The sequence below is a fragment of the Panthera onca genome, chromosome B3 (genome assembly GCF_046562875.1).
Source record: "Panthera onca isolate mPanOnc1 chromosome B3, mPanOnc1 haplotype 2, whole genome shotgun sequence".
In the NCBI taxonomy this organism is placed as follows: Eukaryota; Metazoa; Chordata; class Mammalia; order Carnivora; family Felidae; genus Panthera; species Panthera onca.
Window position 1 is genome coordinate 142921402 of NC_138344.1, and position 27394 is coordinate 142948795.

The following is a 27394-nucleotide window of genomic DNA, read 5'->3' on the forward strand; positions in this document are numbered from 1 at the left end:
ACATCACGCGTGAGCGCTAAGGCGCGTCCTGTGGAAACAACTGGACAAAATCGGCACGTTCGTGTGGTCGGCCTGCATCCCACTGGCCCCGTTTCCACCTATTCCAGTGACTTATGGCAGCCTCACGAATCACCCCAAAGCTGAGCAGCCAAAGACAGCAGTAAGCACCTCACAGTGGTGTTGGGTCATCTCCCCGGCGCGGGGCAGGGGACGGGGAGGGAGACTGGGATCAGCTAGGCGGTTCTCGCTCGGGCTCCTCAGCGAGGCTGGGGTCTGGGGCCTGGGTTAGAGCCACCGGGAGCCTCCCTCCCTCGCACAGCTGGTCTCGCTGCAGCTGCTGCAAATGGGCTGAGGTCTCAGCTGGGGGTGCTCCCCGTTGGGGAAGGCACGGCCTCGTGGCACAGGCAGGAACTCGGGGAGCTCCGGGGGGGAAACTGCCCGTGGTCTCCTTAAGGGGCTGGACAGGGGTGTGGAGCGGGGTGGGGGTAAGAGAGGAGGCTGAAAAAGCCAGCGGGAGCCAGCTGCCCAGGGGCCTCAGAAGCCCAGCCGGGGGGGTTAGCTTCGTCCTGAAGGCAGAGGCAGTTACTGAAGGGGTCTCGGTCGAGCACTGACGCGAGCAGATTCGGGCTTTTGACGGGTGGTTCTGGCTGCAGGTGCGGTGGGACCGCAGGAGAAAGTGGCGGGTTTGGGGGAGGGCGCCGTGGGTACCCGGAAGCCGCAGGGGTCCTTGTTTGGGACCATCGGATCGGACGTGTTGGAACACGCCCACAAGCTCCACCTGAAATGTAACTCTGCCGTGCCATAAAACGGATCTGAAAGGTCGTTTATTTTATTATTTGCTTTTGAGATTCTTTGCGGGTAACACACTTCATGGAGTCTTGGCTGTAACTTGCTGACGGATTCCTGTGCCCCGTGTCTGTGAGGTTGGGGCAAGAGCGTGGGTGGAGACAGATTCATCTGTCAGGCCCTCATGCCCACACCCCCTCCACCAGCCCGCCCCTTAAACGGCTCTCCCTTGACCCTCTGACCGAGGCTTGTGTACCCAGTAGTGTGATAGCCTTTGGGGGACGGGGGCCTGGAAGGAGACTGTGGGCTTGAGGGCAAGGAATCGTAGGCTCCCAGATACCCAAAGTGTGGTCTAGAAGGATGCGGGGTATGGGCTCCAGGCGGGCTTGTGTCCCTGGCCCTCCCAGCCAGGTAGGTCTGCTGGAGGTGCTGGGCCAGTGTGGAGCCCTCAAAAGCACAGGGCCCCGGGCGTGGGCCTCCACATGCCCCCAATGCCCTCAGGTTTCAGGGTGGTAATGTTTCCCAGAGGATCCTTGGAAAGTAGGGAAATCTAACCGAGCAACCATTTTCAAGATAGCTTTGTGTTACCTTGCAACGTAATCAACTCATGAAACTGACATCATACCAACAGAGCCTATAGGTATTGCCTGGTCCCAGACTGCTGTGGAGGCCCCCGAAATACTCAGGCCCTGTGCCTAATGTTGCGGTGGCCTGGCTGGGACACCAGCTGGGAGGCGGGTGCAGTGAGCCCGGAGACGGGTGAGCCAGCCACGCTAGGGATTCACCAATTGGTGCCCAGGACACTGCCTGCCTCTAAACCCTGTCAGCTTTCCTAATGGGTCAGAAGCACTTTGCAGAGAAGATGCGATCCGGCATCCCCTTCTGCTTGCGGTCCCTGCCTGCTGGTGGGTGGAGACAGGGAGGTAGGGCCACTTGGGCTCCCACCTGGGGCAGTGGAGGACAGGAGGCCTCTCCTGTCTGGATGCTACTCTGGACGCCGCTGGGCACATCCGGCTCTGTCTGAGCTTAGAATGCCCTTCCTGGAGGGACAGCTCCTGATTCCTTCCTCCCCAGTGCTCATCACACAGAAGTCCTCCTGTCCCTTATTCATCACCTCCAGAAAAATCCCTCTCAGCCCTATTTGTGACTTTGAACTCTTCCTAGACTTGCCCTGCTTGGGATTCAGGGCGTGATCTTCTCATAAACTAACCCTCACCTCCACCTTTGGACGCCAAGTCAATCCCTCCCTACCTTTCCCCCACTTACCGTCACTGCCTGGGTTTCCTCCCCCACCCCCCACCCCAGCATTTAGAACCTGATTGCACAGGAGTTGGTACCTGAAAGAAACCATTCCCACAGTCTCAGTTTCAACAGGAGCTCACCTCGAAGAAATCCTGGGGGTGTCATGTGGACCCCACTGCTGGAGCTTCCTCTCCACAAGGGCTCATGTGTCCTCGGGGCACAGCCTTCTCTCTGCTCTGCATTTCCACAACACTTACTGTCCCTCTGCCTCACGGACGGTGGGAAAGTGTGGGATCCTGAAGCAACTGACTCTGATGTGAGCTCATCCCAGTCATGTGGCCTGGACAAGCTGTTAACTCTCTCTGATGCCACAGCCACCAGGTCACCTCTCCTGCTGTTACCATCGAATTGTGTCCCCCTCCCCAAAAGAGACATGCTGGAGTCTTAACATCCAGTACCTCAGAATGTGACCTTATTTGGAGATAGGGTATTTACTGACAGAGATGATCAAGTTAAAATGAGGTCATTAGGGTGGGTCCTAATCCGATAGGACTGGTGTCCTCATAAGAAGGAGAAGCTGGGACCCAGGTACCATGGACAGCGGGCAGCGGGAAGACAGAGGGAGAAGACGGCCGCCCATAAACCAAGGAGAGAGGCCTGGGACCACCCTTCCCTCCTAGCCCTCCCACGGAGGTAGTCCTCTCTCTTTCTGCCCCTCCCCTGCTCACTTGCTCTCTTTCTCTTTCAAAATAAATAAATAAATACACTTTAAAAGGGGGGGGGGGTGGCTCCTGGGTGACTCACTCACTTAAGCGTCCGACTCTTGACTTCAGCTCAGGTCATGATCTCACAGTTCATGAGTTTGAGCCTCACATTGACAGTGAGGAACCTGCTTGGGATTCTCTTTCTCCCTCTCTCTCTGCCCCTTCCCTGCTCTCTCTCTCTTTTTCTCTCTCTCTCTCTCAAATAAATAAATAAATAAATAAATTTTTTAAAAAATAAAGAAGAAGGAGGCAGTCCTGCTGATATCTTGATTTCAGACCCCAGGCTCTGGAACTGTGAGCCGATACATTCCTGTCGTGTGAGACCCCCCACTTTGTGGTACTTTGTTATGGCAGCATCGGAACACTAATACCCCTTCCCCGATGACCTCCCAGAATAGATAACCATGCACAGGTGCTGTGTAAAGGGCAAGTCCTGCCAATTCATTCATGTCCTGAGCCACCATGGAGCGCCTACTGTGTGCCAGGGATGGAGTCTGGGTGCCTGGGTCTGCAGGACCAACTGTGATGTCTGCGCGTTGCTTCCGCCACATGAGTCCCTCTCCCAGCCACCTGTGGGGTCCATCTCAGTCCTCACAGCTCCCGGTTCGCCATTAAGCACAGAGTGGGTACTTAATAAACACCGACGGAATTGACTTAGCGTGGATTTGTAAGCGCTGCCGGTTATTGAACACGCAAGCCTGTGTGTGGCTGTGCTGAGTATGGATAGTCTTCAACAACAGCCAGAAGGATGAATCATGGATTAGGTCCAAAATAGCCTCATTTACTTCACACCGCAAAAGGCCCGCCTTGTTTTGTGGGGCGTAGGATACTGAGCCCCAAGTGACAGTATCTCGTTTGCTCTCACGGCCTCACCCCACCTTGCAAGGGTGCAGACCATGGCTTCGGAGAGTGTTCTGAAGCACGCTTATGTTTTCTTGGTGTAGCCAACTGCAGACCAAAGGCATTTCATGCGATGCTTCATGCAGAATCTTTGGAAGTCATTTTAAACTGGCCTGTTGAGAGCTCTGCTTTATTTTTCAAAAAGAAGAAAGGAAAGGAAAGGAAAGGAAAGGAAAGGAAAGGAAAGGAAAGGAGGGGAGGGGAGGGGAGGGGAGAGGAGGGGAGGGGAAGGGAAGGGAAGGGAAGGGAAGGGAAGGGAAGGGAAGGGAAGGGAAGGGATGGGAGAGGAGAGGAGAGGAGAGGAGAGGAGAGGAGAGGAGAGGAGAGGAGAGGAGGGGAGAAGAAAGAAAGGGCAACACATTTGGGGACAAAACAGTCCTGCGTTTGTGTGCACGTTGGGTGACGCTGGGCAGAAGGGCTTTGGGCACGACAGGAACGAGAATGCCAAGTGCATAAGTTAGAATGCCGTCTTTTTCTGCAAACAGTGAATAATTACAGATGCCAAGTGTCGCGGGGAAGATCTGCTGGGCATATGGCCCCTCTTTCCCTTCATGCCACTTTTCTTGGCTCATCCAGGAAACCAGTGTGAATCAGCAGTTGGTCACAGCATGCTGACCCATAAGGAATAAACGAGGACGTGTTTTCAAGCACCAGGAGAAGGCACTCCCATATTCGATCCAAAACACATTTACTGGGGCGCCTGGGTGGCTCAGTCGGTTAAGCGGCCGACTTCGGCTCAGGTCATGATCTCGCGGTCCGTGAGTTCGAGCCCTGCGTCAGGCTCTGTGCTGACAGCTCAGAGCCTGGAGCCTGTTTCAGGTTCTGTGTCTCCCTCTCTCTGACCCTCCCCCGTTCATGCTCTGTCTCTCTCTGTCTCAAAAATAAATAAACGTTAAAAAAATTAAAAAAAAAAAAACAACAAAACACATTTACTGAGCGGCTAAAATACGCCAGGTCCCATGGGAATACTAGAAGGGTCCTTCATGCAAGGAGCGCACAACCTTGCCTGACAGCCCAGTTCCACAACCGTATATTGAATGACTTCTGCATACCAAGCACGGTCCTCAATTGGGGGGTGGGGGGTGGGGAGGCCAAGACAAATCTCCCATGATTCCTGCCCCCACGGGAGTTATATAGATTCACGAGGGAGAGAGATCCGTTGAAGAGTCACATTTTTCTTTTTCATTCTCTAAAGGATTCTCTTTGGTCTCTGAAGGAGGCACAATTATTATGCCCATTTTACAGATGTGGCAACTGTGGCATAGAGGTTCAGCTGCTTCCCTGAGGTGGGGGCTAGGAGATAGAGGGGTGGAGTGTGGCTCTGCAAACCGGGCTGGAGTGGCGACCCCAGCCTAGGAGAGCCGAGAGATCCCAGGTAAGAGATGAGGGGTAGACAGGTAAACAGCCCAGGAGAATGCAGGAGAGGGCTTAGAAAATGCTTCCCCAGAGGCACTGAGAGGGTGTCCTTGAAACCCAGAGAAGGGAGTGACTCCCAGAGGAGCCTGGGGGAGGAGGCAGGGGTGGGGTGGACTTTGGGCTGAGTTTGAAAACCAGGGAGGATTTCAACAGGTGAGGAGGCCGTAGAAGCACAGGGCAGGTGGAGGCAGGGGCAGACCCTGCGGGGTGGGGGCGTGCTGTGAGATAGATTTATTTCAAGAGAGACAGAGACAGCATGAGGAGGGTAGGGGCACAGGGAGGGTGGGGGGAGAGAGAGAGAGAGAGAGAGAGAGAGAGAGAGAGAGAATCCCAAGCAGGCTTCATGCTCAGTAGAGCCCAATGCAGGGCTCGATCCCACGACCTCGAGATCATGACATGAGCCCAGATCAAGAGTCAGACACTTCACTTCCTGAGCCACCCAGGCGCCCCAGAACTACAGGTTTAGTGTGATCCCATTTGTGTTAGTGAAAAAAAAAAAAAAAAACATGTATACACACAGGAAAAAAACTGGAAACGTACACAAAACATGGACAGCGGTCCTCAGAAGATGGGTTTGCAAATTTTTTGAACTTTTCTTTCTCTTGTTTACCTGAGCTTGCCAAAATCTGTGCATTTAATATTTTTCTTTCGGAGTGAGTTGGATTTTGAGGAAAAAGGCACACCGCTGTAACCAGGCCTTCCCCACCACGTCAAAGCCAATCTGAGCAGCCGTCTGTGAAACCCTCACTGTATTACCATGCTGGTCATTGTCACCTCAGCCGCGAGTGAGCCCCAAAATAATGAGGACATGAAATTATCCTTTCAATACCAGCAGCAATTTGTGATGGAAAAAATGGCCCACGTCAACTTTACGTCCAGCCACGGTCTCTGTGAAAGCTGCCAATTAGCATTCCAGATTCTTCCACCCACGCTTGTACCCACCCACCCTTATTCTTCAGCCAGAGTGACCCTTTTATGGTCTAAGTCAGACTGCACTGCCCATGTCAATCTATGCCTCAGGGCCTTTGCACCAGTTGGTCTTTAGGCTGCAATGCTCTTTCCTGATAACTGACATGGCTGACTCCCTCGTTAGATCCCAATTCAAACTCTACCTTCTCAGAGAATCTCCCCCGCTCATTGCAGGCCAAGTAGCCACCGTCCCCCACCAGGAACCCTGTAGAGTCTAACCTTGCACTGTCCACAGAACTCTCTGTGATCATGGGAATGTTCTGTATCTAACACTGCCCAATGCAGAAGCCACTGGAAACTGGCTACTGACTTCTTGAAATATGGCTAGGGTGACCAAATAATCGACTTAAATTTTATTTCATTTTCATTAACTTAAATGTAAATGTCCATGTGGCAGGTGAGTGGCCCCTGTATCGGGCAGCACAGGCCAGCTCGTTACCCACCTTGTTTTGTTTTTGCTTTTTTTGTAGTTGTCAACATCCAAAATGATCTCACTCATGTGTTTGCTTACAAATGCATTGCCTGCTTTCCCCCACCAGAATGTCAGTTCTAGACAGGAAAGGGCTTGTCTGTCTTCTCCACCACTGTAATCCAACTCCAGATATGCACAGCAGTGCAGTAAATGATGAGAAAACATAAGCTTTCTAAGTTATTGCCTTTATTCTGATGGTTTGGCTCGATCTTGTGCCAAACAACTGTTGCCAAATGTGCCGTGTAGCAAAAACATCCCAAAATTCAACGACCTAAATAAACATCCTTTCATCTTGCAGATCCGTGGGTTATGGAATGGTCAGCAGGTCCAGACCAGGCTTGGAGCGTGCTCCCACTTCTACGGCTGCCTAGGGGTGGCTCACGTATGTTCAGCTGGGATGGCGCTGCTCCAAGAGCCATCTTCCTCCAAGGACCAGCGGCTGGCCTGAGTAACTTCTTTCCCATGACAATGGCGGATGCACCAGGAGCAAAGGGAAACACTCAAGGCCTGTTGAGGCTCAGGCCTGGAACTGAAATGCCTTCACTCCTGCCTCATCCTACTGGCCAACGCAGATCTGGGGGAGACCCAAAGTCATAAGGCAGGGAAGCATGCTCTGCCCACAGTGGGAGAAGGGTGTGTGTACGGGAGGAGGAAAGAACTGGGGCCATTAAAGCAATCTACCTGTATTACTATTCTAGCGGTCTGGGCTGCTATAAGAGAATACCATTGACTGAGAAGCTTAAACAACAAACATGTATTTTCATGGGTCTGGAAAGCTGGGAAACCCAAGATCAAGGCACCGGCAGGTCTGGTGTCTGGCCAGAGTCCTCTTCATGGTTTTCTGTGTCCTCACAGGCAGGGAAGGGAAGAGAAAATAACAGAGACAGAGACAGACAGAGAGGAAGCAAGCTTTCCAGGGTCTCTGATAAAGGCACGAAGGCCATCACGAGGGCCCCATCACCCTCATGGCCTAATCACCTCTCAAAGCCTCCACCTCCAGATGCCATTATGTTGGGGATTAGAGTCTGAACATATGAATTTGGGAGGGGCCATACACCTCCTGCCCACAGCACTACCGTTAGGCACTGCAGTTGTAAGGACAGACAGACGAGCCCAAGGAACGAGGGGACACCGTGAAGATCCACAGAGGAGGGACTCACAGGGAAAGCCAAGAACAGAGGCTGTGGCAGGCCTGGCCTCAGGGAACCAGGCGCTAGGGGACAGGTGCCACTCTACACCAGCTCTGGGGCCTCTGCAGCTGCGATAAGTAAGAGGGATGACTCATTTTCAGAAATACCAAATAAAAGCCGTGCTAGTTAACAGTAGGCTTACAACCTGTTGGAAATACAACCCCGCCCCCCACAATGGAGTCCCAAACCCTTAGACACTTCACTTCCTGGTTCTTCTCCCCACCCCCGCAACCCCCCCACCCCCACCCCCCACCCCACCCCCGCTCTGTTTCGTGGGCTTATTGTTGGGAGCTTATTTTCATAGGTTTGCAATGAGCACATGGCAAAGAACAAATGGAGGAGGGGCAGAAAGTCTCTGCGACACCTCAGGGAATGTACGTTTGTTCCAATCAGACTACTTCCTGTTTTACCTGGGCATAGGCGACTTCCGGGTAGGGCTGTGACCTCTGTAGTGCTCAGCCAATGAGGAACCAGGGGAGGGACTTACCTCTGTAGTGCTCAGCCAGTGAGGAACCAGGGAAGGGACCTACCTCTGTAGTGCTCAGCCAGTGAGGAACCAGGGGAAGGACTTACCTCTGTAGTGCTCAGCCAGTGAGGAACCAGGGGAGGGACTTACCTCTGTAGTGCTCAGCCAGTGAGGAACCAGGGGAGGGCTTCACTCTAGGAGATAAATTGTCTGCTGTAACTGCCCCAGTGAGCCTGTCTACCAGGCACTGGCTCTTGTGAGAACGTTGATTAAAGCCTCGATCCACTGTGTTCCTAGTGCTCCCAGTCTGAGCATCCCTCCTTTGATTGGGTCTGTGGGCTCATTTCTCACACAGCCATGACTGTTTACAACATGTATGGAGGTTTCCAGTACCTGTTCCATCTGGCTTTCTTGCCCCCTAATCTCTGTATCTTCCCTCTTACCTCGGGACCCTGCCCACAAATCTCCAGTTTTTATTTAAGTTAGCTTAGAGAGGTCCCTGTTCCTGCACTGAGGAAACCTGAACACTATTGTGTGCCTGCCTGGGACAGAGCTCGTGCAGACGGGAAGACATAAAGCATGGAAAGGCAGTCTAAACAGTCATATTTCTATCCTAATATGAATGAGTTATATGAATGAGTTATATTAATGAGTTACATACCCTTCTCATAGATCAGGTTTGCATTAGGGCTACATAGGCAGGAAAGAGAGGCACAAAGAGACATCAGGGTCACCTAAAGAAAACTTACTCTTGCTTGAAAATTTTGACTCAGGCCAGCAAGTGGAGTCATCATTTAAAAGCCGAGGTCATTGCTGGCTCCAGAAGCATTACCTCGAGAAAGACACAATCACCTCAAGCAAATCAAAGGAAACATCAGACAACAAAAATTAGGAATGTTCAATTTTAAAGTGGGAGAAGGAACTACACTCTTCAAGAATGCCAATATCGGGGCCTGAGTGGCTCAGTTGGTTGAGTGCCTAACTTTGGCCCAGGTCTTGATCTCATGGCTTGTGAGTTCAAGCCCCACATCGGGCTCTGTGCTGACAGCTCGGAGCCTGGAGCCTGCTTTGGATTCTGTGTCTCCCTCTCTCTGTGCTCCTCCCCTGCTCATGCTCTGTCTCTCTCTTCTCAAAAATAAATAAACGTTTAAAAAAATTTTTAAATAAACATTAAAAAATATATTAATAATTTCAAGATGATAATGTCTGACAATTAAAGCATGGGGCCTTCTGAGCGTGGCCCAGGGTGGCCACACAGGTCACAGACCACACCCTGTGCTGGGAACTTTACATAAGCTATTTCTCATCTTACAAAGATCTTCGAGGGGGCATTTTTTTGTTTTCATTTTAATTCCAGTTAGTTAACATACAGTGTTATATTAGTTTCAGGGGTACGATATAGTGATTCAACACTTCTGTACATCACCGGGTGCTCATAAGGACAAGTGACCTCCTTCATCCCTGTCACCTATTTAGCCCACCTCCCTCCCACCCTTCAAAGGGGCATTTTTACTCTCCGCTGAGTTGATGAGGAAGCTGAGCCCCGAGGTGTGTAAGTAAACAAGACATAGCTAGGAGGGCTCAGTAAAGAATGAGTGGCTAAATACATGAATGGATGGGTGAATGAATGAGTGAAAGTGGTTAGTGGTGAATGGCTCTGACTTCAAGGCCAGTGTGGTTTCAGTACACACTGTTCTTCAGTGTTCACTGAAGAACACTCCCGAGGATTCTAGAAGCCAGTTGGGCTGAGTTAGCAGAATCCTGGGTCTGACTGTTTTTCTGACCTGGCTTTACATGCAGGTTAACGCAGCTCTGAGAAACCACAGAAACTCAGCCCTGCAAACTTGCACAAGATGTGACAACACCAAGTGGCAGCACTTGGGACCCTCCGTACCAATTCTCTCAGTCTCCCATGAAGTCACAGCTGCCAGGGCCTGTAGACTTCCTTACCTAGGAGCTTACCATATGAAAGATCCCTCTGTCATTAGTCCCAAACCAGTCTACTGTGAGTCAGGACTCATGGTGTTATAAGCCTCCAGCACCTTCTATATCCTATTACACACTTTATTTTTTTTTTTAATTTTTTTTTTTTCTATTACACACTTTATACGGTGGCAACTTTTTAAATTTCTTTTTAATGTTTATATTTGAGAGAAATAGACAGAGCACAAACTGGGGAGGGGCAGAGAGGTGAAAACAGAATGTGAAGCAGCTCCAGGCTCCGAGCTGCGAGCTGTCAGCACAGAGCCCGATGCGGGGCTCGAACTCACAGACCGCGAGATCATGACCTGAGCTGAAGTTGGACACTCAACCGACTGAGCCACCCAGGCACCCCCTGGTGGCAACTCTTCTCTACCTTCTGAGTGTAGGTTTGGTATCTGGAAAAGCCAAAAGTCCTTGTATGCCAAGCTGAGTAAAGTTGAGAATGTTGTCTAGATGTGCTTGTTTTTTCCTACATAAGAAGAAAATGTATATGGTAATAAAGTAATGGCTTCAGAGCTTATCCTTCCAAAAACATGTTCTAACACTCTTCTGAGGAAAGTGCATGGTTATAAAAGGTGCATAATCTTTGGACGTGAAGGACTAGTCCTCTGGGGGCAGGGAGGCGGGAATTCATTTAGATGTAAAAGTCAAAACATTCATTCTAAAAAGACAGTCTCATTGAATCAGTAATCCAAAACCTCTCAACAAAGAAAAGCCCAGGACCAGATGTTTTCGCTGGTGAATTCTACCAAACATTTGAAGAAGAATTAACACCGGTTAATTCTTCCAAACTCTTCCAAAACATTGCAGAGGAAAGAACACTTTCAAACTCATTCTATGAAATGAGCATGATACCAAAGCCAGATAAACACTCTATAATAAAAGAAGATTATAGGCCAATATCCCTGACAAATATCAATGCAACAATCCTCCACAAAATACTAGCAAAAAGATTTCAACAGCACATTACAAAGATTATACACCATGACCAATTGGAATTTATTTCTGGAATGCAAAGATAGTTCAATGTATGAAAATCAATCAACATAATACATCACTTAACAGAATGTAAAGAAAAAAAACACATGGTCATCTCAATTGATGCAGAAAGAGCATTTGACAAAATTTAACAGTCCTTCTTGATAAAAACAACAAACTAAGAATAGAAGGAAACTGCTTGACTATAATAATGGATGTGTGCGTGTGTGTGTGTGCGCGTGTGTCTAGGTAGCTCAGACAGTTAAGTGTCTGCCTCTTGATTTTGGCTCAGGTCATGATCTCACGAAACATGAGATCGAGCCCCACATTGGGCTCTGCACTGTCAGATTCTTTCTCTCCCCCTGTCTCTGCCCCAACCCCACTCATGTTCTCTCTCTCTGTGTCTCAAAATAAATAAACATTTTCTAAAATGGCTGTTTATACAAAGCCAACGGTTCACTTTATACTCAATGGTGAACAACTGAAAGATTTTCCTTTAAGATCAGGAACAAGACCCGTATGACTGCTTTTACCACTTCTGTTCAACACAGCACTTCTTCCAGGGGGTCTGGGTGGTTCAGTCAGTTGAGTGTCCAAGTCTTGATTTCAGCTTAGGTCATGATCGAGCTGCCCCTCTCCCCTGCTTGTGCTCTCTCTCTCCAAAATAAAAAAAAAATTTTTTTTAATTAAAAAAAAAATCTGTGAACTCACTCGAGTTCCAGAATATGAAAATCAACACATAAAAAATAAGTTGTTTATATGGACTAAAACTGAACGTTCCAAAAAGGAAGTTAAGAAAACAATTCCATTTACGATGGCATCAAGAAAAATAAAATACTTAAAATAAACTTAACCAGAGACGTAAAAGATTTGTACACTAGAGACTGCAAAACATTGCTGAAAGAAATTAAAGGCAACACAAATCAATTGGGAAACATCCTGTGTTTGTGGGTTGAGAGGCTTAATGTTATTAAGATATCAAAACTGCCCAAAGCATTCTACAGACTTAACGCAATCCCTATCAGAATCCCAATGGAATTTTTTGAAGAAATAGAAAAATTCATCTTAAAATTCATGTGGAATCTCAAGGGATCTTGAATCGTCAAAGTGACCTTGAAAAAGAAGAACAAAGTTGAGGCCTCATGCTTCCTTCTTGTTTCAAAACATTACGCAAAGCTACAGTAATCAAAACAGGATGCTACTGTCATCAAGACGGGCTTAAAGGACAATGAACGGAACAAGGAGCCCCAAAATAACCCCTGGAATTGTTAAATGGCTTTCAACAAAGGTGCCAAGAACATTCATGGGGAAAGGACAGTCTCTTCAAGAAATGGTTTTGGGAAAACTGGACATCCACGTGCAAAATGAAGCTGGACCCTCATCTCACATCGCATATAAAAACTAATGGATCGAAATGGATCAAAGATCAAAGATCTTTGCAGCATGGGAAGGCAGGCTGGGGCAGCCGCTCTGGAAAACAGCACACAGGGTCCTCAAAACACTAAAAATAGAACCACCCTATGGTCCAGCAATTCCACTACTAGGCATTTATCCAAGGGATAGAGGTGTGCTGTTTCGAAGGGACACATGCACCCCCGTGTTTATAGCAGCACTATCAACAATAGCCAAAGTACGGAAAGAGCCCAAATGTCCATCGATGGATGAATGGATAAAGAAGATGTGGTATATATATTCAATGGAGTATTACTCAGGAATCAAAAAGAATGAAATCTGGCCATTTGCAACTACGTGGATGGAACTGGAGGGTATTATGCTAAGCGAAATTAGTCAGAGAAAGACAAATATCATATGACTTCACTCATACGAGGACTTTAAGAGACAAAACTGATGAACATGAGGGAAGGGAAAAAAATAATATAAAAACAGGGAGGGGGACAAAACATCAGAGACTCATAAATATGGAGAACAAACAGAGGGTTGTTGGAGGGGTTGTGGGAGGGGGGATGGGCTGAATGGGTAAGGGGCACTAAGGAATCTACTCCTGAAATCACTGTTGCACCATATGCTAACTCATTTGGATGTAAATTTTTAAAAATAAAATTTAAATAAATAAATAAAGTACTACTCCAGAAAAATAAGTAAATAAAAATAAAAATAGCCAACAAGCATATGAAAAGATGCTCAATATCACTGAGAATTAGGGAAATGCAAATCAAAACCACACTGAGATATCACCTCCTACTAGTTAAGTTGGCTACCATCAAAAAAGAAAAAAACAGGGGCGCCTGGGCGGCTCAGTCGGTTAAGCATCCGACTCTTGATTTCAGCTCAGGTCATGATCTTGTGGTTCATGGAATCAAGCCCCACACTGACAGCATAGAGCCTGCTTGGGATGCTCTCTCTCTTCCTTTCTCTCTCTGCCCCTTCCCCGCTCACGGGTACACAAGCGCTCTCTCACACTCTCTCAAAATAAATAAAAAAACTTTAAAAAAGGAAAGAAAGAACAGGAAAAAAAAAAACAACAAGTGTTGATGAGGATTTGGAGAAACTGGAACCCTTGTGCACTGTTGATGGGAGTGCAAAATGGTGTAGCCTCTCTGGTAACCAGTATGTTTACTCAAATAATTAAAAGCAAAATTGCCATGTGACCCAGCAACTCCACTTCTGGATACACACCAATGAATTGAAAGCAGGGTCTCAAAGAGATATTTACACACCCAAGTTCATAGCAACACCGTTCACAATAGCCAAGTAGAAGCCACCCAAGTGTTCATCAAACCATGGCGGATAAACAAAACGTGGTCTATCCATGCAGTGGAATGTTATTCAGCTTTAAAAAGGAAGAAATCTTGTCACAGGCTGTAGCATGGATGAACCTTGAGGACTTTATGCTGAGTGAAACAAGCCAGACCCAGAAGGACAAGTTCTGTGTGATTCCACTTAACACTAAGGTACTTAGAGTCATCAGAGCCACAGAGACAAAAGGTAGAGTGCTGGGTTCCAGGGCCGGCCGAAGAGGGGAATGGGGAGTGGTTTTCGTTTTGCAAGATGAACAAAGTCTGGATGTGCATGTGTGAATATACTTAACAGCACTAAACTGTACGTTTCAATGGTTAACGTAGCAAATTTCAAGTTCTGTGTCCTTTGTAACAACTCCGAATTGTTTCTGGAAAGGTGGTGACATCACCTTTCAGCTCTAACGGGGACAGTGGTTTGCGCCGGTCTCCCAGGATGGGGTCGCTGCCTGGAAGGGAATTCTGTTCACTACATCAGCATGGTGTTCTCATCTTTCTAAGGCACAGTTGAGCTGTTCTCTCTCTGGGTTTTCTGTGGCAGAAAGAGGATGACATGTGTGGTGTGTGTGTGTGTGCGTGTGTGCGCGTGTGTGCTTGTGGTGCATTCAGCAAACTGTAGAGTTCCACCCAGATGGACAATTTCTTCTTAAATGAAGTTCTGGCTTTCGCACCCATCACCTTCTGCAGCGCTCACAGTAACCACGAAGGGGAAAGGGTGGGTTGTGTCATATCCGTTTTACGTGGGTTTAGACCGGGGTTTCTCCACCTCGGCGCTGTTGACATTTGGGATGGGAGCGTGCTTTCTTGTGGAAGCTGCCCTGTGCGCTGGAGGGTGTTCAAGAGCCTCCCTGGCCTCTAATCACTAGGTGCTAGTCACACCCTCCACCCAGCTGTGACAAACAAAACTGTCTAGATATTGCCAGGTGTCCCCTGGGGAACAAAATCACCCCTGTTTTAAGAACCATCTGTTTAGAGGGCTTGAGTGAGGTGTGGGAATAGGGACAGCTCCCAGAATATCAGCCCCAGCGTGCTTTGCTCGCTCCCTCTCGCTTGCTTGACCACCGCATGCCTCTCTACACACATCTTTCATTAGTTTATTTCCAGCTAGACCTTCGTGACGGGGCCATGTTTCCTGCCTGTTAAAACCAATAACCCACAACTTAGGACAAGAACTCAAACTCAACACTTGAGCGGCCTGCAGCTACTTATCAACACCTTGCCTTCCAGCAAGCTCTCTGCTCCCTGGCAGCCGCTGAACGTTCCCTCCTCTCTCCCAAACCTCCTAACCCGGGGTCTCTAATGCTCTTATGGTATCCTTGTCTTCATCTCGGGTTATTTCCATCCAGCCTTATCTCTTTCGCTGGACTTGGGGATTTAAGAGGGAAAAAGAAAGGGACTATATTTCACCCTAGTCACATGAAAATGAAATTATATTTTGTGTTGTTTCCCTTTTTAATACCTTGGATGTGAAAGTCATTAAAATATTTAGAACACTTTTTTTAGAACTTTCATAGATGGTTTTAGAACCACCCGTGAAACTTGATGGTTTCCAAACCTTCCTAGATGGTTCACCTTTTTGTGTCCCGGGGGGAGGACCCCAGACATGCGCTGCAGGATTGGGTGGCTAGTGGGACCAGCTAGGGGGACAGACTGGCTCGTGGCACTTTTCAAAGCTCTTCAAGAGCCAAGCAAAAGGCTTTACTTCATTTAACAGAGCTCTCTGGGTGCCCTTGAGCCTAGAGGTGGTGTTTTGGGGGGTGTCGTTGGGTCCTTGAAACTGAATAGCGCCTCGCATCAAACCGTTGCCCATTCGGTGGCACCTACACTTACCAAGCGCCTGCCATGCACCCGGCACCGTGGTCGGCACTCCACATGGGCACATACGTGGGCATTTCATTTCAATGCAAGCCAACTTATATTTACTCCCTATGGCTCCACGCCAAATCTGCAGGCAAATGTGTAGTGAGTGAATAAATAGGTCCAACTTCAACAAGAAGTGAGTTCTTTAATGACGTGTCAGTGGAAATCAAGTCAGGAAAAGGGGTGGGAGTGAGTAAATGAGTTGAACTTCTACAGTGGGGAAGTGTCAGGGGTGGCCCTGAAGAAGTTACTATCCAGCCCAGGCCCTAGGCACCTCCCCCCACTACCCCGCCAGCAGAAGGGGGGGGGGGGGGGAAGGGCTGGTGACATGGACACATTGGAGGGGGTTGCCAGCACGTCCCAAGCTCTGGGGGAGGACGGCCAATGAGAGCAGCAGGAGGAAAGAGAACAGTCTGAGAGGCGGGGCTAGACCACAGCAGCAGTGGGATCTGTGAACAAAGGGTAGGCCCTGGGAAGCACAGGGTGCCTAGGACGTGATTGCTGCCTCGGGAGGCTCAGCCGAAAATCCAAGCGTACAAGACCGCCTCGGTGCTCAGAGAGCCCAGCGGGGCAGGACCGAAGCCGCCGGGGCTGGCGTCCAGCGAGCCAAGAGAAGGGGCTTTCTGGGTCGAGGAGATCAAAATGGCAGCGTGGCAGACACGGCCGGGTTGGGACCGGCGTCAGAGGAGAACGTGAGGGCAGGGCCACTGTGTCATAGGCATCCTTGAAGATAAGAGCTTCTAAAAGTGGAGGTATGAAGGGGCAGCTCTGATTCTGAACCAAGGGCCTTCTCTCTGCCCTGCTTTTACGCACCCCTTCTGCTCTCCAGAGTGAAGCAGCAGGCCTCTCTGCGGGTCGATGGCTGGTGGAGGCAGGGCAGCAGGAAAACTAGATCCTCTGGGGCCCTCTCTGCTCCTCCAGAGAAACCTCAGGGGCCTAACTGAAGCAATCCATCCTCCGGGGAAGGCAGACGTGGGAAAAGCATTTCTAGGTTACCAAAGGCCATCGCAGAAACGTGTTCCAGAAGAGTCAGGGTCTGAAGAAGAGAGGTTTTTCTGTGATATGGGCAGCACCCTGATGAACATAGAAGATGGGGGCACTCAGAAGAGGTGACCCCAGGCACACGTGCACACACACACACCCGGGGACCCCAAATCCCATTCAAAAAGAAGTCCAGCTCCTTGGCAAGGCTTACGAGAGTCTGAATCGGGAGACTCTTTCCTTCATTCTCATCTCTCGCCATGACAAAATACTCGTGCAGGGCTCTTGGGTGCTTCTGAGCCAGACTCTTGCACCCCAGTCCCCGTAGACTTGCTGAGCGCCACATCCTTCTGACTGCTGGCTTTCTTCCATTTCTGCCTCAAGGACGTGGAGTGGGGGACAAGGGTAGTGCCTTGTTCACAGCGCAATCCCTTGCCCTGTGCTTTGTACACAGTGGGCGTCAAACATCCCTTGAGTGAATGATGTGCAACACTGCACCAGGGGCTATGATACAAGGATATCAGCGGCACAGACTTGTCTTGGAAAAGTCCCTCAGCTCCCTTAGAGCTCCATGGTCATAAACTAATAGTTTTAGAACTACTCCTGTTAGACATGAGTATATACTGGGTTTGTTAAATTGACAGCATGTTTATTTTTAAAAATGAAACGTTGGGACGCCTGGATGGCTCAGTTGGTTAAGCGCCCGACTTGGGCTCAGGTCATGAACTCACTGTTTGTGGGTTCCAGCCCCACATCCGGCCCCGTGCTGACAGCTTAGAGCCTGGAGCCTGCTGCGGATTCTGTGTCTCCCTCTCTCTCTGCCCTTCCCCCGCTCATGCTCCCTCTCTTTCAAAAATAAAATAAACATAAAATTTGTTTAATGAAACGTTATTAAATTAACGAGGGGCATTGTTCTGCCCCCTCCCCCATGTTCTTTAAGTATTTGTTTGGATAAACTATTGTCCCACTCAGAACCGTTTCTTCTGCACCACCAGCCGTTTGAGGCTGTGCCGTTTACCTGCAGCTATATTCGTCTGAAGGCGAAGGCGTACATTCAGACACCTGCAGGCAGAACTTAACTTTCAGGACCTCCCACGACACTCCTCACTTTAGATCTTTTTTTTTCCTTCCTCTTCTTTTAGCTTTCTCATCGCAGAGCAGAACAGAATAACCGAAAACGCTTTGCCTAGCAACTTTCAAGAGCGAAAACCGGGGCGTAAGAAAACGCAGTGTGTCTAAGCGCCGGGTTAAGATCCAGCCCCTCCGTCATGACGAGTGAGGCAACGCTTCTCACGCGTGGATCCGTTCACTCCCGGAGGCTTATTACCTAACGCTTTTCTGCAGGCTCCGTGCCTGTCATTAGTGCTCTCCATTGGTTTTTGCCACCAGACAGGCTGCGGAAGTAGTATATTAACAAGCTAACCTTCTTCCTTCGCAAAACTCATCTCCCCAGGGCGGTTAGCGAGCTGAGACAAATCACGTGACCGCCTGGTCACAATGCAGAGGTTTCCTCACGTGGTTTAAGATCGGGCCAAATCGAAGAATAAAATAAAATCCCATTGGCGCAGCTGAAGCCTGACCAGTGGGGCGGGGCCGACACGGGAGGAGGAGGGAGGGCCTCGGGGGCGGGGCCTGGGACCCGGGGCGGGGCCCAGTGGGGCCCAGCGAAACTGCCGTTCGCGCGGCCCAGGGCCTCCTCGGCCGGCCCTGCGCTCCCGCGCGCTGGCGCCTTAGAGCCTGGGGGGCGCCGCGGGGGCGGCGAGGGGGCGAGGCCGAGAGGTTGCCGTTCACGCCAGGCCACGTCCCGCCGGCTGCAGAAGTTGTTGCCATCCGTTTCAAACGTGGCTTTTCCACGCCGGACTTGTCCCCTGCTCTTTCCGTCCTGCACCTGCGCCGCGTGTGCCGGCCACTCGCCGCCGATGCAGCCCCACGCCCCCTCCCAGACTGAGCTCGGCTCACCCGACCGTCCCTTCGCCGCCGCCGCCGCCGAGGAGATCCCCGGGAGCCGGAGCGCTTCAGGCGAAGAGGGGGTGGGACCGGTGCCGCGTGCAGGGGCGGGACTGCGGGGAAGAGCGTTAGAGGGCACGTGAGGGCGCCTCGGCCAATGGCAGGACGCCTGGGGGCCAGCGGGGCGGGGACGTCGCGGGGGCGGGGCGGGGCGGGAGCAGCGGGCCGGGCCGGGCCAGGCCGGCGGTGGGGGGGGGCTGAGGGGGTGACTGGGGGAGGGGTGGGGCGGGGCGGGCCGGGGGAGGGGCGGAGAGACGCCGCCGCCGCTGCCGCCGCCGCCGCCGCCGCCGCCGCCGCCGCGGCTGCCGCAGCCTGTGGGAACCTGGAAAAGGGGAAGTGCGAACGAGCGAGCGACTCAGTCCCCGAGCGGCGGCGGCAGCGGCGGCAGCGGCGGCGACGGCGGGGGTCGCGACGGCCGGGGCGGGGACGCTGCTGCTGCTGCTGCTGCGGGGGGCAGGCGGCGGCGGCGGCCCGCACCAGCCATGCCGAATAAAAACAAGAAGGAGAAAGTGAGTCCGGGCTCGGGCCGCCGGACCGGCCGGGGCGGGGAGGGCAAGGGGCAGCGCGGAAGGCGGGAGGGAGCTGGCCGGGAGCGGGGTGCGGCGGGCTCCGGGATCCGGCGGGCGCAGAAGCGCCGCTCCGGGGTGGGGGCGGGGGCGCCGGGGCCGCGGGGCCCAGGACGGGCGGGGGTCCCGAGGAGCCAGGGCGGGCGGGCGGGCTTGCGGGGGCGCGACCGCCGTGCGGGCGGCGTGGGCGTCGGGCCCCAGGCGGCGCGCGCGGTGGGCGTGAGGGGGCAGGTGCGGCCGCGGAGGTGGTTGACCCAGCCTCGCAGACGCGCAGGAGGGACCCCCGGGCCGGGGAAGGGGAGCGAATGGCTCCGGCTGGCTGTTGGTGAAGAGGGACGCTCTGGGGCTCTGAAATACTATTATTATCCTGGGTGGCGGCGGGGATGGCCGTGAGTGTGCTGCGTTGCATTTGGGAGTCGGGGGTGGGGGGGGGGGGTACGCTTCTGCTCCAGGTGGAGCTTGGGAGCGTCTCAGAGTCACCCCAGAAATCCCCGCTCAGGTGGGAGGCAAGAAAGGGATGCAGTGTGGCTCTGTCGAAACACGGAGAGCACCTTACATTTGGTTTATCTATTTCTGCCTGAAGTTTTCAACGCCAAATACACATCAGGAAAACGAGGAGAGTCTGAGCTGGGGGGTGGGGGTGTTGCATCGCAATATTCTATGGTAACTAAGTGACGAGAGGCAGAATTTCTTGGTGGTATTGATTAAAATTAGCGGAAGTTCTGGTTAAATGGTATAAATCGGGTTTTAAACTGCATTTGGGGTTGTCTGATGTTTGGCAGTCTAAAAATTGAGAAGTCTAATTGACTCTGCTTGATATTTCCCAGGAATCACCAAAAGCAGGGAAAAGTGGAAAAAGTTCCAAAGAAGGACAAGACATAATAGAATCAGAGGTAACTGCTCTCAAATATTTCCTTTCTGTTTTGTCGTGAACACCTTTTAACTAAGGGCAGAAAAACAGCGTGGGCGAGAAAACACCAGGGTCTTCTAGAGTGTTTTCCTGCATGAGATTTTCTCGTAGTCTCCTTCGTAACCTGAAATTTTGGTTCTGTAGGTTTTACTGTTTCCGTCTGGGAAAATGTGGATGTGTTTCTGAAAGCTGTATCTGCAGCTGGTAGTTTTAAGTTCATAACCCCCACCCCAAATCTAGCAGCTCTCACTGTTGTTCGGGCTCCATTTAGCTTTCAGATTCTCCCCTCCGGTCCTTCCCCAGCAACCTGGTCCCTCTCAGCGTCTCCTCCTCTTCCTTCCATCACCTTTCCTTCCTCTGGCCAGGCCTGTGCCGCCCGTGTCCCACACGACCTCTCCAGTTGATGTCTGATTCCTTTAGCCTCTTTCTCCCAGAGCGTCAGTACCATTCAGTTTATCTAGTTCGGGTATTTTTATACAACCTTCTCTCTTCTACTTGTGTTCTCTGTCTGCGTGGGCCAGTTGTGACGACTTCTGCTTCTCACCTGCGGGCTCATTGAGGAACAACCCAAATGCTCACGGAGGCCTGTGTCTACCTGGCGGGGTTGGGGTCATTCCTTTGACACCATTGGGAGCGTGTGCAGAGCCAGCACTCTGCCTGGTCTTGTCTTGCCTGTGACGAGTGCTTGGACTGGAGCACCCCGGGCTAAGGACCCAGGAGCTGACTCTACCCAGGCAGAGCTAACTGGCCCTTGTGGACCATTGGTGGCCGAGAAACTGCTTGATTCAGTGTCACAGTCTCTAGAGCTGGGTCATCAAGGTCCCTGGTCTTATCACAGATGACATTAGTTTGTAAGTGTCAGCCCCCTTCCTGTAAGCCAAGTTAGAATGAGTTCAGTTCTGTCTGGAAAACAGTTAACTGGCAATTATCAGCAGTGGGCTTTTTTTTTTTTTTTTTTTTAAGTCCCAGCGTTCTCTTTTCCTTACAATTTGGTGCATCCTAAGCCTCCCTCCTCTTCAGCAGGTGGTTTATTCCAGCAAATCTGTCGCCTTCCCCAAAGCAAAAAGGAGAAACCCCAAAAAGTTTCTTAAATAGTTAGGGATTATTTATGCCAGCCTTTCCCTGTCCTTTGTTTATAGCCGACAATCAAGTTTTACTGTGGCATTCTTGCTTTTGACCTGCCTATTTCCGTGTCACTCTTTGGACTAAATTGATTTAAGTGCAGTGCAATCACTCTGCAAGGTGGATGCTTTTTCTATCATTTACGGAGCTTTTGTTGCAGCCGCAAAGGCTTCCGGTGCTCCCCAAACCTTTCTTGCTCCCATACCTGTCTCTCTCACTGTTAGTGTGTCAGAGGACATCGGTGTGTATCACTCGTTTATTCCTGTTCGAGCAGAAAGAACCTGGCTAGAAGGGCGGATAATGTTAAGTTTGAACCTGAACCATCCCTCAGCAGCTCAAAGACAACCAGAACCACTAGTAAGTCAAATGCGTGTTTTTAAGGTGGACTGAGTTCCTAGACTGTCAGTTGCTTAAGACTCTTGAGGTGTGGCCTGCAGTGCCCGAGTGTGATGCCCCACTTGTCTTTTTGTATTTTTTCTAGTGCTACTAAGAGCTGGAGCCACAGAGCTTGAATTACCACCGACAAATACTGAAATGGTGGGCCCTTCACTCCTCATAAGGACACCAGAGGCAACATGGCACACTAATCACGACACTTGGGAGACCCCTCTGTCCGTTATTTTGCAGGAATGCAGATTGGGGCACTGCAGTGCACCTGAACTTTGCGTTGAGCCTGACTTTTTTTTTTTTTTTAATCGTTGCTTTCCCTCCTCCGTCTTCGTGTCGCGCCTTCACCTCTGGTTCCGCCCACTTACCAAACATGATTGACTCAGGCGCATTAAACCCTCATTCTTTTCCTCTCCTGTCAATGCTGCTCCGAACTTGAATGTTTTAACCTGAACGATTCAGATAGGACTGCCGTGCCGTGCCGCTTTTCAGACCTGTTCAGTGTCACGTCGCCTTCACGGCCAGGCCAGCCTGTGAACTCACCTGTGTTAGGGCACCTACCGCAGTCAAGGCTTCACAGCCTGAGAGGCGGGCAGAACAGGCCGCCCGTCCAGAGCAGGGTAGCCAGGCTTGGGAAGTAATCCCGGCAGAGAAAACCTAAAAGAACTTGGCCTATGTTGATTGACTTAATACACCACTGCAAGACTGGAAAGGGTCCTCATACTAAAATCCTGGCTGCCTGTAACCCAGCCTCATAGAAGACAGAGAAGCAAGTGACATACACTGCAGAACACTTTTGGGTTAAACAAAGGAACATTTGATGGCGTGGGGTCTTTAGGAAGGAAGATGAAGTCCCGCCTTAACGGATTGTTAAGGGATAGAGCGGTGTAGGGGAAAGTATTTTAGCCTGGGGGTTATTAGATAGTAAAACTGCTGACTCCTGGTTGCCATAAATGATGTCACCTGACTTCTGTGGCCCTGTTTCCTCACCCCTGAAAACACTTGGTGAGTTTCCAGCGTGGCCATTTTTAACTCTGTGGGACAGATTAGGCATGACCCACAACTTCTCGAAAGAACTTTTCCCTGCGAGATGTATGGCAGAATATATCTTCCAATGTAACAAGATACGGTTAAAGGTTCTAACGGATGCTGTGCACATTTTGCTTTTTCTAGAAACTACTCCTTGAATGGTGTGTGTTGGTCCTTTTGTTTTACTCGCTTTCAAATACGATGTTTAAGTTTGACTTCTCCACATGTGCCCTGGGAACCAGAGCTTCTGCCCAGTCCTTACGGGTTTATTTCATGGCACACTTTGAAGGAGTGAGACCGCAGATGGGCTCCCGGGGAACTGGAAGTTGGAGAACTCAGGAGATGGGCCGAGGGAACTCAGCTTGGAGCAGCCGTTCCCAGTGTGACCTTCAGAGCTGTGGAAACCTCACGAGGCACACTTGATGAATATCCAGTCTTAATAAATCGCTCAGAGATTCTTAAAGTCCGTTTTAGAAGACTGAGACCATGTGGTAGTAGTTGTTGATAGTAGTTGCCTTAATTTGTACACTGCGTCCAAAGTTGTTTTCGAAAGTGTCTGTGCTCTTTGTAAAGTGACTTGTTTTAAGCACATTAAAGGTTGTTTCCGTGTTGTTCTCTGGCCGTGTATTTCGCATGTCCTGCTTCGGCTCAGTTTTGTTTGAAAGTCTCCACAGCATCGCTTACATAATATGTGTTGCTGAAAAGAAAGCGCAACAGTCCTCTCTCCAACCTGTTAGCTTATTCTGACACCTTCTGCCTTTAGTAACAAGTGTTCTCTCTCTCTCATCTGTCCCTTTACATCCTCTCCCGCCCCCCCTTGGTGTTGCAGAGACAGGGAGCCAGATACGCTGGGGCCCCGTAGGTGTAGCTGGGGGAGTCCCGTCTTAGCAATTAAAACTGAAATTTCAAAAATATTGATTCATCTAATAGTAACAATACCCATTACACGGTAACGTAAATTCACATTTTTATGAAAAGTATCTTTTCAAGAAAATTTGACTTTCTAGTCCCTCGGCTGTGTTTTAACCCGAGTGCTGGAGGACAGTGAAAGTAGTTTGTTGGTAGGTGTGCTTTCCGGGGAAGGCGGCTGTGATCGTCACCCTTGCGAGGAGAGTCCCCAGCTCCTCCCCCGGAACATCAGAGCCACTGTCTGGGGGCCGAATTCTGAGCTTGGGCTGCAGCTGGGAGCCTCCGTGCCACATTCCCCATTGTTCTCCTCCCACTTTTTTTCCACACAACCCTAAACGGGACTCCAGTGACACTCAGGACCCAAAAGACTAGTACTTTATTTTTATTTATTTTTTTTTTGGAAATGCACATGCAACTATTAGTTCAGAGTGGGGTTCCCTACTTTTAATCGCCACCTCTTGGCCCACTTCCCCAGCCACTCTGCAGCCCGTTTGCTTAGAGCCTGGTGTTCAGGAAAGACAGAGGATCTGCAAAGCGGGTGATCAGCTGTGGGCTGGAGGGCATGTGAGTTAGGGGGAGGCGCCATGAGCTTCCCATCGCAGTGCCCACCTCTTCTCTGGAACCGAGTGACAAGCTGGACGCTCGGCAGACCCTGGGTGCCTCCACCCCACGCTCACCAGTGTTGACGGGTGGACCAGTTGCTTCCCCGCGGGCCTGCCCTGTGCACCGTGGGATGTCCCCCAGCACCCTTGGCTTTCCCCACCAGGTGCTGCTAGCCCCGCACCCCCTCCACTTTTGACAACCAAAAGTTCCTCCAGACGTGGCCAGATGTCTTCTGGAGGGCGGAATGGCCCCCGGTGAGACCACTGCTCTAGAAAGACCCTCCCCAAAGGGTGAAGTATGTATGTTTGCTCATAAATCATGCCAGACACATAGGCTTCCTTTAGAATAGCAATGCTCAAACCAAAGGAGCATCAGCACCCCTTTACAGTCCTAAAAATTACAATCCCCAAGAGCTTTTATTTAGGTCAGTTCTGGCCGATACTTTTATGAGAAATTAAAAGTGAAATGTTTATTCATTAATTCATCTAACAGTAACACACCCGATACGTGTTAACATAAGTAGCAGGTTTTTATGGGAAATAACTATCCACAAAAATTCACTGAGAAAAATGGCATCGCATCCTGCTCTTACAAATTTCTTTAACGTCTGGCTTAACAAGCTCGCTGGCTCCTGGAGTCTGTTCCTGCATTCCGTGTGTTTTGATGTCACGTGTCTTGTGGCCTGTGAAAAAGTGACATAATGGTAGTTACAAAGGCAAATCATGTCTTCGTGTTCTCATAAAAGCACAGACCCCGGGAAGTGTCTACGGGACCTTCAGGGGTCCCCAGGCCTCGCTTTGCGTGGTACCCTTCCTGTGCCCCTCACTGTCCGTCTGAGTCTCTTGGTCTTGTAAGTTCCCAGTCAGGCTCGTTGATTCTGAACTTGAAGGGAAGCTTTCCTCACCCTCTTGGCCCGCATTTTTCCCACCTTTGACATTCGAGTAGCAATTGTTTATCATTGACACTGACTTGTACGACTTTTATGTACCCTGGTTTGCCTCCCTAACTAGATTAAGTACTCGAGGACAGCAATTTAACTTGATTCTCCCTTGTACTTGCCACATATGTGAGAACCTGGAGGCAAGAAATGTTTGTTTGTGGATTTTACAAGTGCTCAGGAAGAAGGGGAGCTTCAACTCAATCAGCTTGCTGGGTTTTCCAGTTCGGTGAATTTGAGGGAGAAAATTGCTTCTCAAGAGGCTTGTTTCTTTATCATCTTTTGTTCCTCTAAGGAAATTTTAACGCGGAGAAATGTTCTCACGGCATCGTTTGTTTTAAATAAATAGCAGCGTCCTAAAGCAGAAGATTATGGTACTTAGGTCTTTTTCTAACGTCTTATGAAAGTTTTAAGAAGAGTTTTTTGTTTTGGGTTTTAGTTTTCTTTTATATAGCACCAGAGGCCAGGGGTAAGATGTATAGTTTCATGAGACCTTATTTTAATTAAAACAGTTCAGGGTAGGATTTCCTTCTAAGTAAGCTTTCCAATATGGTCTTCGGTGCTTTGTATGTTTTATTTTGAGTTTATTTTGGTAATTTTTCTCAGTAGAACGTACCTGTGTAGTTGACCCTTAAACAACATGGGGATTAGGGGTGCCAATACCCTCCCCCCTGAGACACACACACACGCCGAAAAATCTGTTGCATAACCATTGACTCCCCCAGAATTTAACTACTCATAGCCTACTGTTGACTGGAAGCCTTGCTGATCACATAAGCAGTCAATCAACACACATTTGGTATGTTACAGTTATTATGTTCTAGATTCTTTTTTTTTTTTTAATGTTTATTTTTGAGAGAGAGAGGGGCAGGTAAAGCAGCAGGTAGGAGCGGTCAGCACCCCTCTCCCTCTCCAGCAGAAACTCCATTACACGATAAGTAAGTAATTCTAGAAAGAGTTCGGCTGAATTACACGAAGCAATTGATAAAGTTTGCCGGGTCACGGCAGAAGCAGGGTGTCCGTGTTAAAGCAGTTGCGGGTGAGTGCAGGCCCGTAGCCCCGCGTGGAAGGGCGGAGAGCCTTCCGCCTGCATCTGCTGCGTGAGCCCCCGTCTGCCACCAGCGGGAATCACGTGATATGTCCCCAAGTCACAGGGAAAACTTCATGTGAAAGATTTCAGCTGTAAAAAGTCTCCCGCGTCTCCCTAAAACATCGGCTGCCCGCTGAGGGGGGTCGGGGCTCGATGGCACCTGGCCCGGCGCCATCCGTACATCGTGGGCAGCCCAGACCTCCCGGGGCCCTGATCCCGTCGGGTTTCAGAAGGGCCCCTGCGGGGAAGTGCTGCTGCCCACGCCCAGACGGGGCGCTGTCATCCCGGTGTTCTCCACGTGGGGGAGCGAAGGACAAGCCCAGAAATGGGGGGGGGGGGGGGTAATTAGTTTGAAGACCTTGGATTTTCCTTCGTCTTAAATATTTTATTAAGGTGAGACTTAGCCTGGCTCTAAAGGGATGGGAGCTGTGACCTCATGCTGTTTCTGCCCAGTGGCGACGTCACAGTACCCGGAGGGTGCTAGGCATTAGCCACATGTGGCTCTCTAAATTGCTGAAAATCAAATTAATTTAAAAATTCAGTTCCTCCATCACCCTAGCTGCACTTCGAGTGTGCGGGACCCGCATGTGGCTGGTAGCTACTCCATTGGACGGCAGATAAAGGACGTTTCCTGCTTCACGGCAAGTTCTGATGGATAGAGTAGCCTTAGAGCCTGCCAGTGTTTTCCAAAATAATTCCATTTGAGTGTGTGTATCTTACTTGACATTTGTCAGCTATTATCCTTTTTTTTTTTTTTTTTTTTTTTTACATTTTTATTCATTTTTGAGAGAGTGCTGCGGGGGAGGGAGGGACAGAGAGAGAGGGAGACACAGAACCCGAAGCAGGCTCCAGGCTCCCTGCCGTCAGCACAGAGCCCGACGCAGGGCTGGAACCCACGAGCCGCGAGATCATGACCTGAGCCGAAGTCGGACGCTTAACCGACCGAGCCCCCCAGGGGCCCCTTGTCAGCTATCACTCTTGATATAAAATGTCAAATGAGAAGGAAGTGGATGAAGGTAGGGAAAAGAGGATGGTGGAAGAGAAGGGGATTGAGGGACGAGCAGAGGAGGC

At 50.2% G+C, this 27394-nt stretch overlaps 1 protein-coding gene and 1 long non-coding RNA gene across 5 annotated transcripts in view; one reads left to right on the forward strand and one right to left on the reverse strand.

The window, feature by feature from the left end:
• Positions 1 to 15907: 15907 nt before the first annotated feature.
• LOC132670324 (uncharacterized) lies at positions 15908 to 18881 on the reverse strand. Of its 2 annotated transcripts, none has more exons than XR_009606601.3 (2): positions 16978 to 18881; positions 15908 to 16818 (listed from the first exon to the last, which is right to left on the reverse strand). It is a non-coding gene; the product is annotated as an uncharacterized LOC132670324 (long non-coding RNA). The 2 variants fall into 2 exon arrangements; XR_009606600.3 differs by having other exon boundaries at positions 15908 to 16856.
• Positions 18882 to 19030: 149 nt separating this feature from the next.
• PPP2R5C (protein phosphatase 2 regulatory subunit B'gamma) overlaps positions 19031 to 27394 on the forward strand; it is a 128031-nt gene continuing 119667 nt past the window's right edge. The window contains exons 1-2 of one of the 3 annotated variants that reach the window (XM_060620763.2): positions 19031 to 19279; positions 20164 to 20229. In XM_060620763.2, the coding sequence (XP_060476746.1) occupies positions 19253 to 19279; positions 20164 to 20229 (93 nt within the window). In that variant the 5' untranslated portion in view covers positions 19031 to 19252. Of the gene's footprint in view, positions 19280 to 19613; positions 19726 to 20050; positions 20070 to 20163; positions 20230 to 27394 lie in introns of those variants that run through there. The other 2 variants (XM_060620764.3, XM_078447824.1) reach the window with 2 other exon arrangements.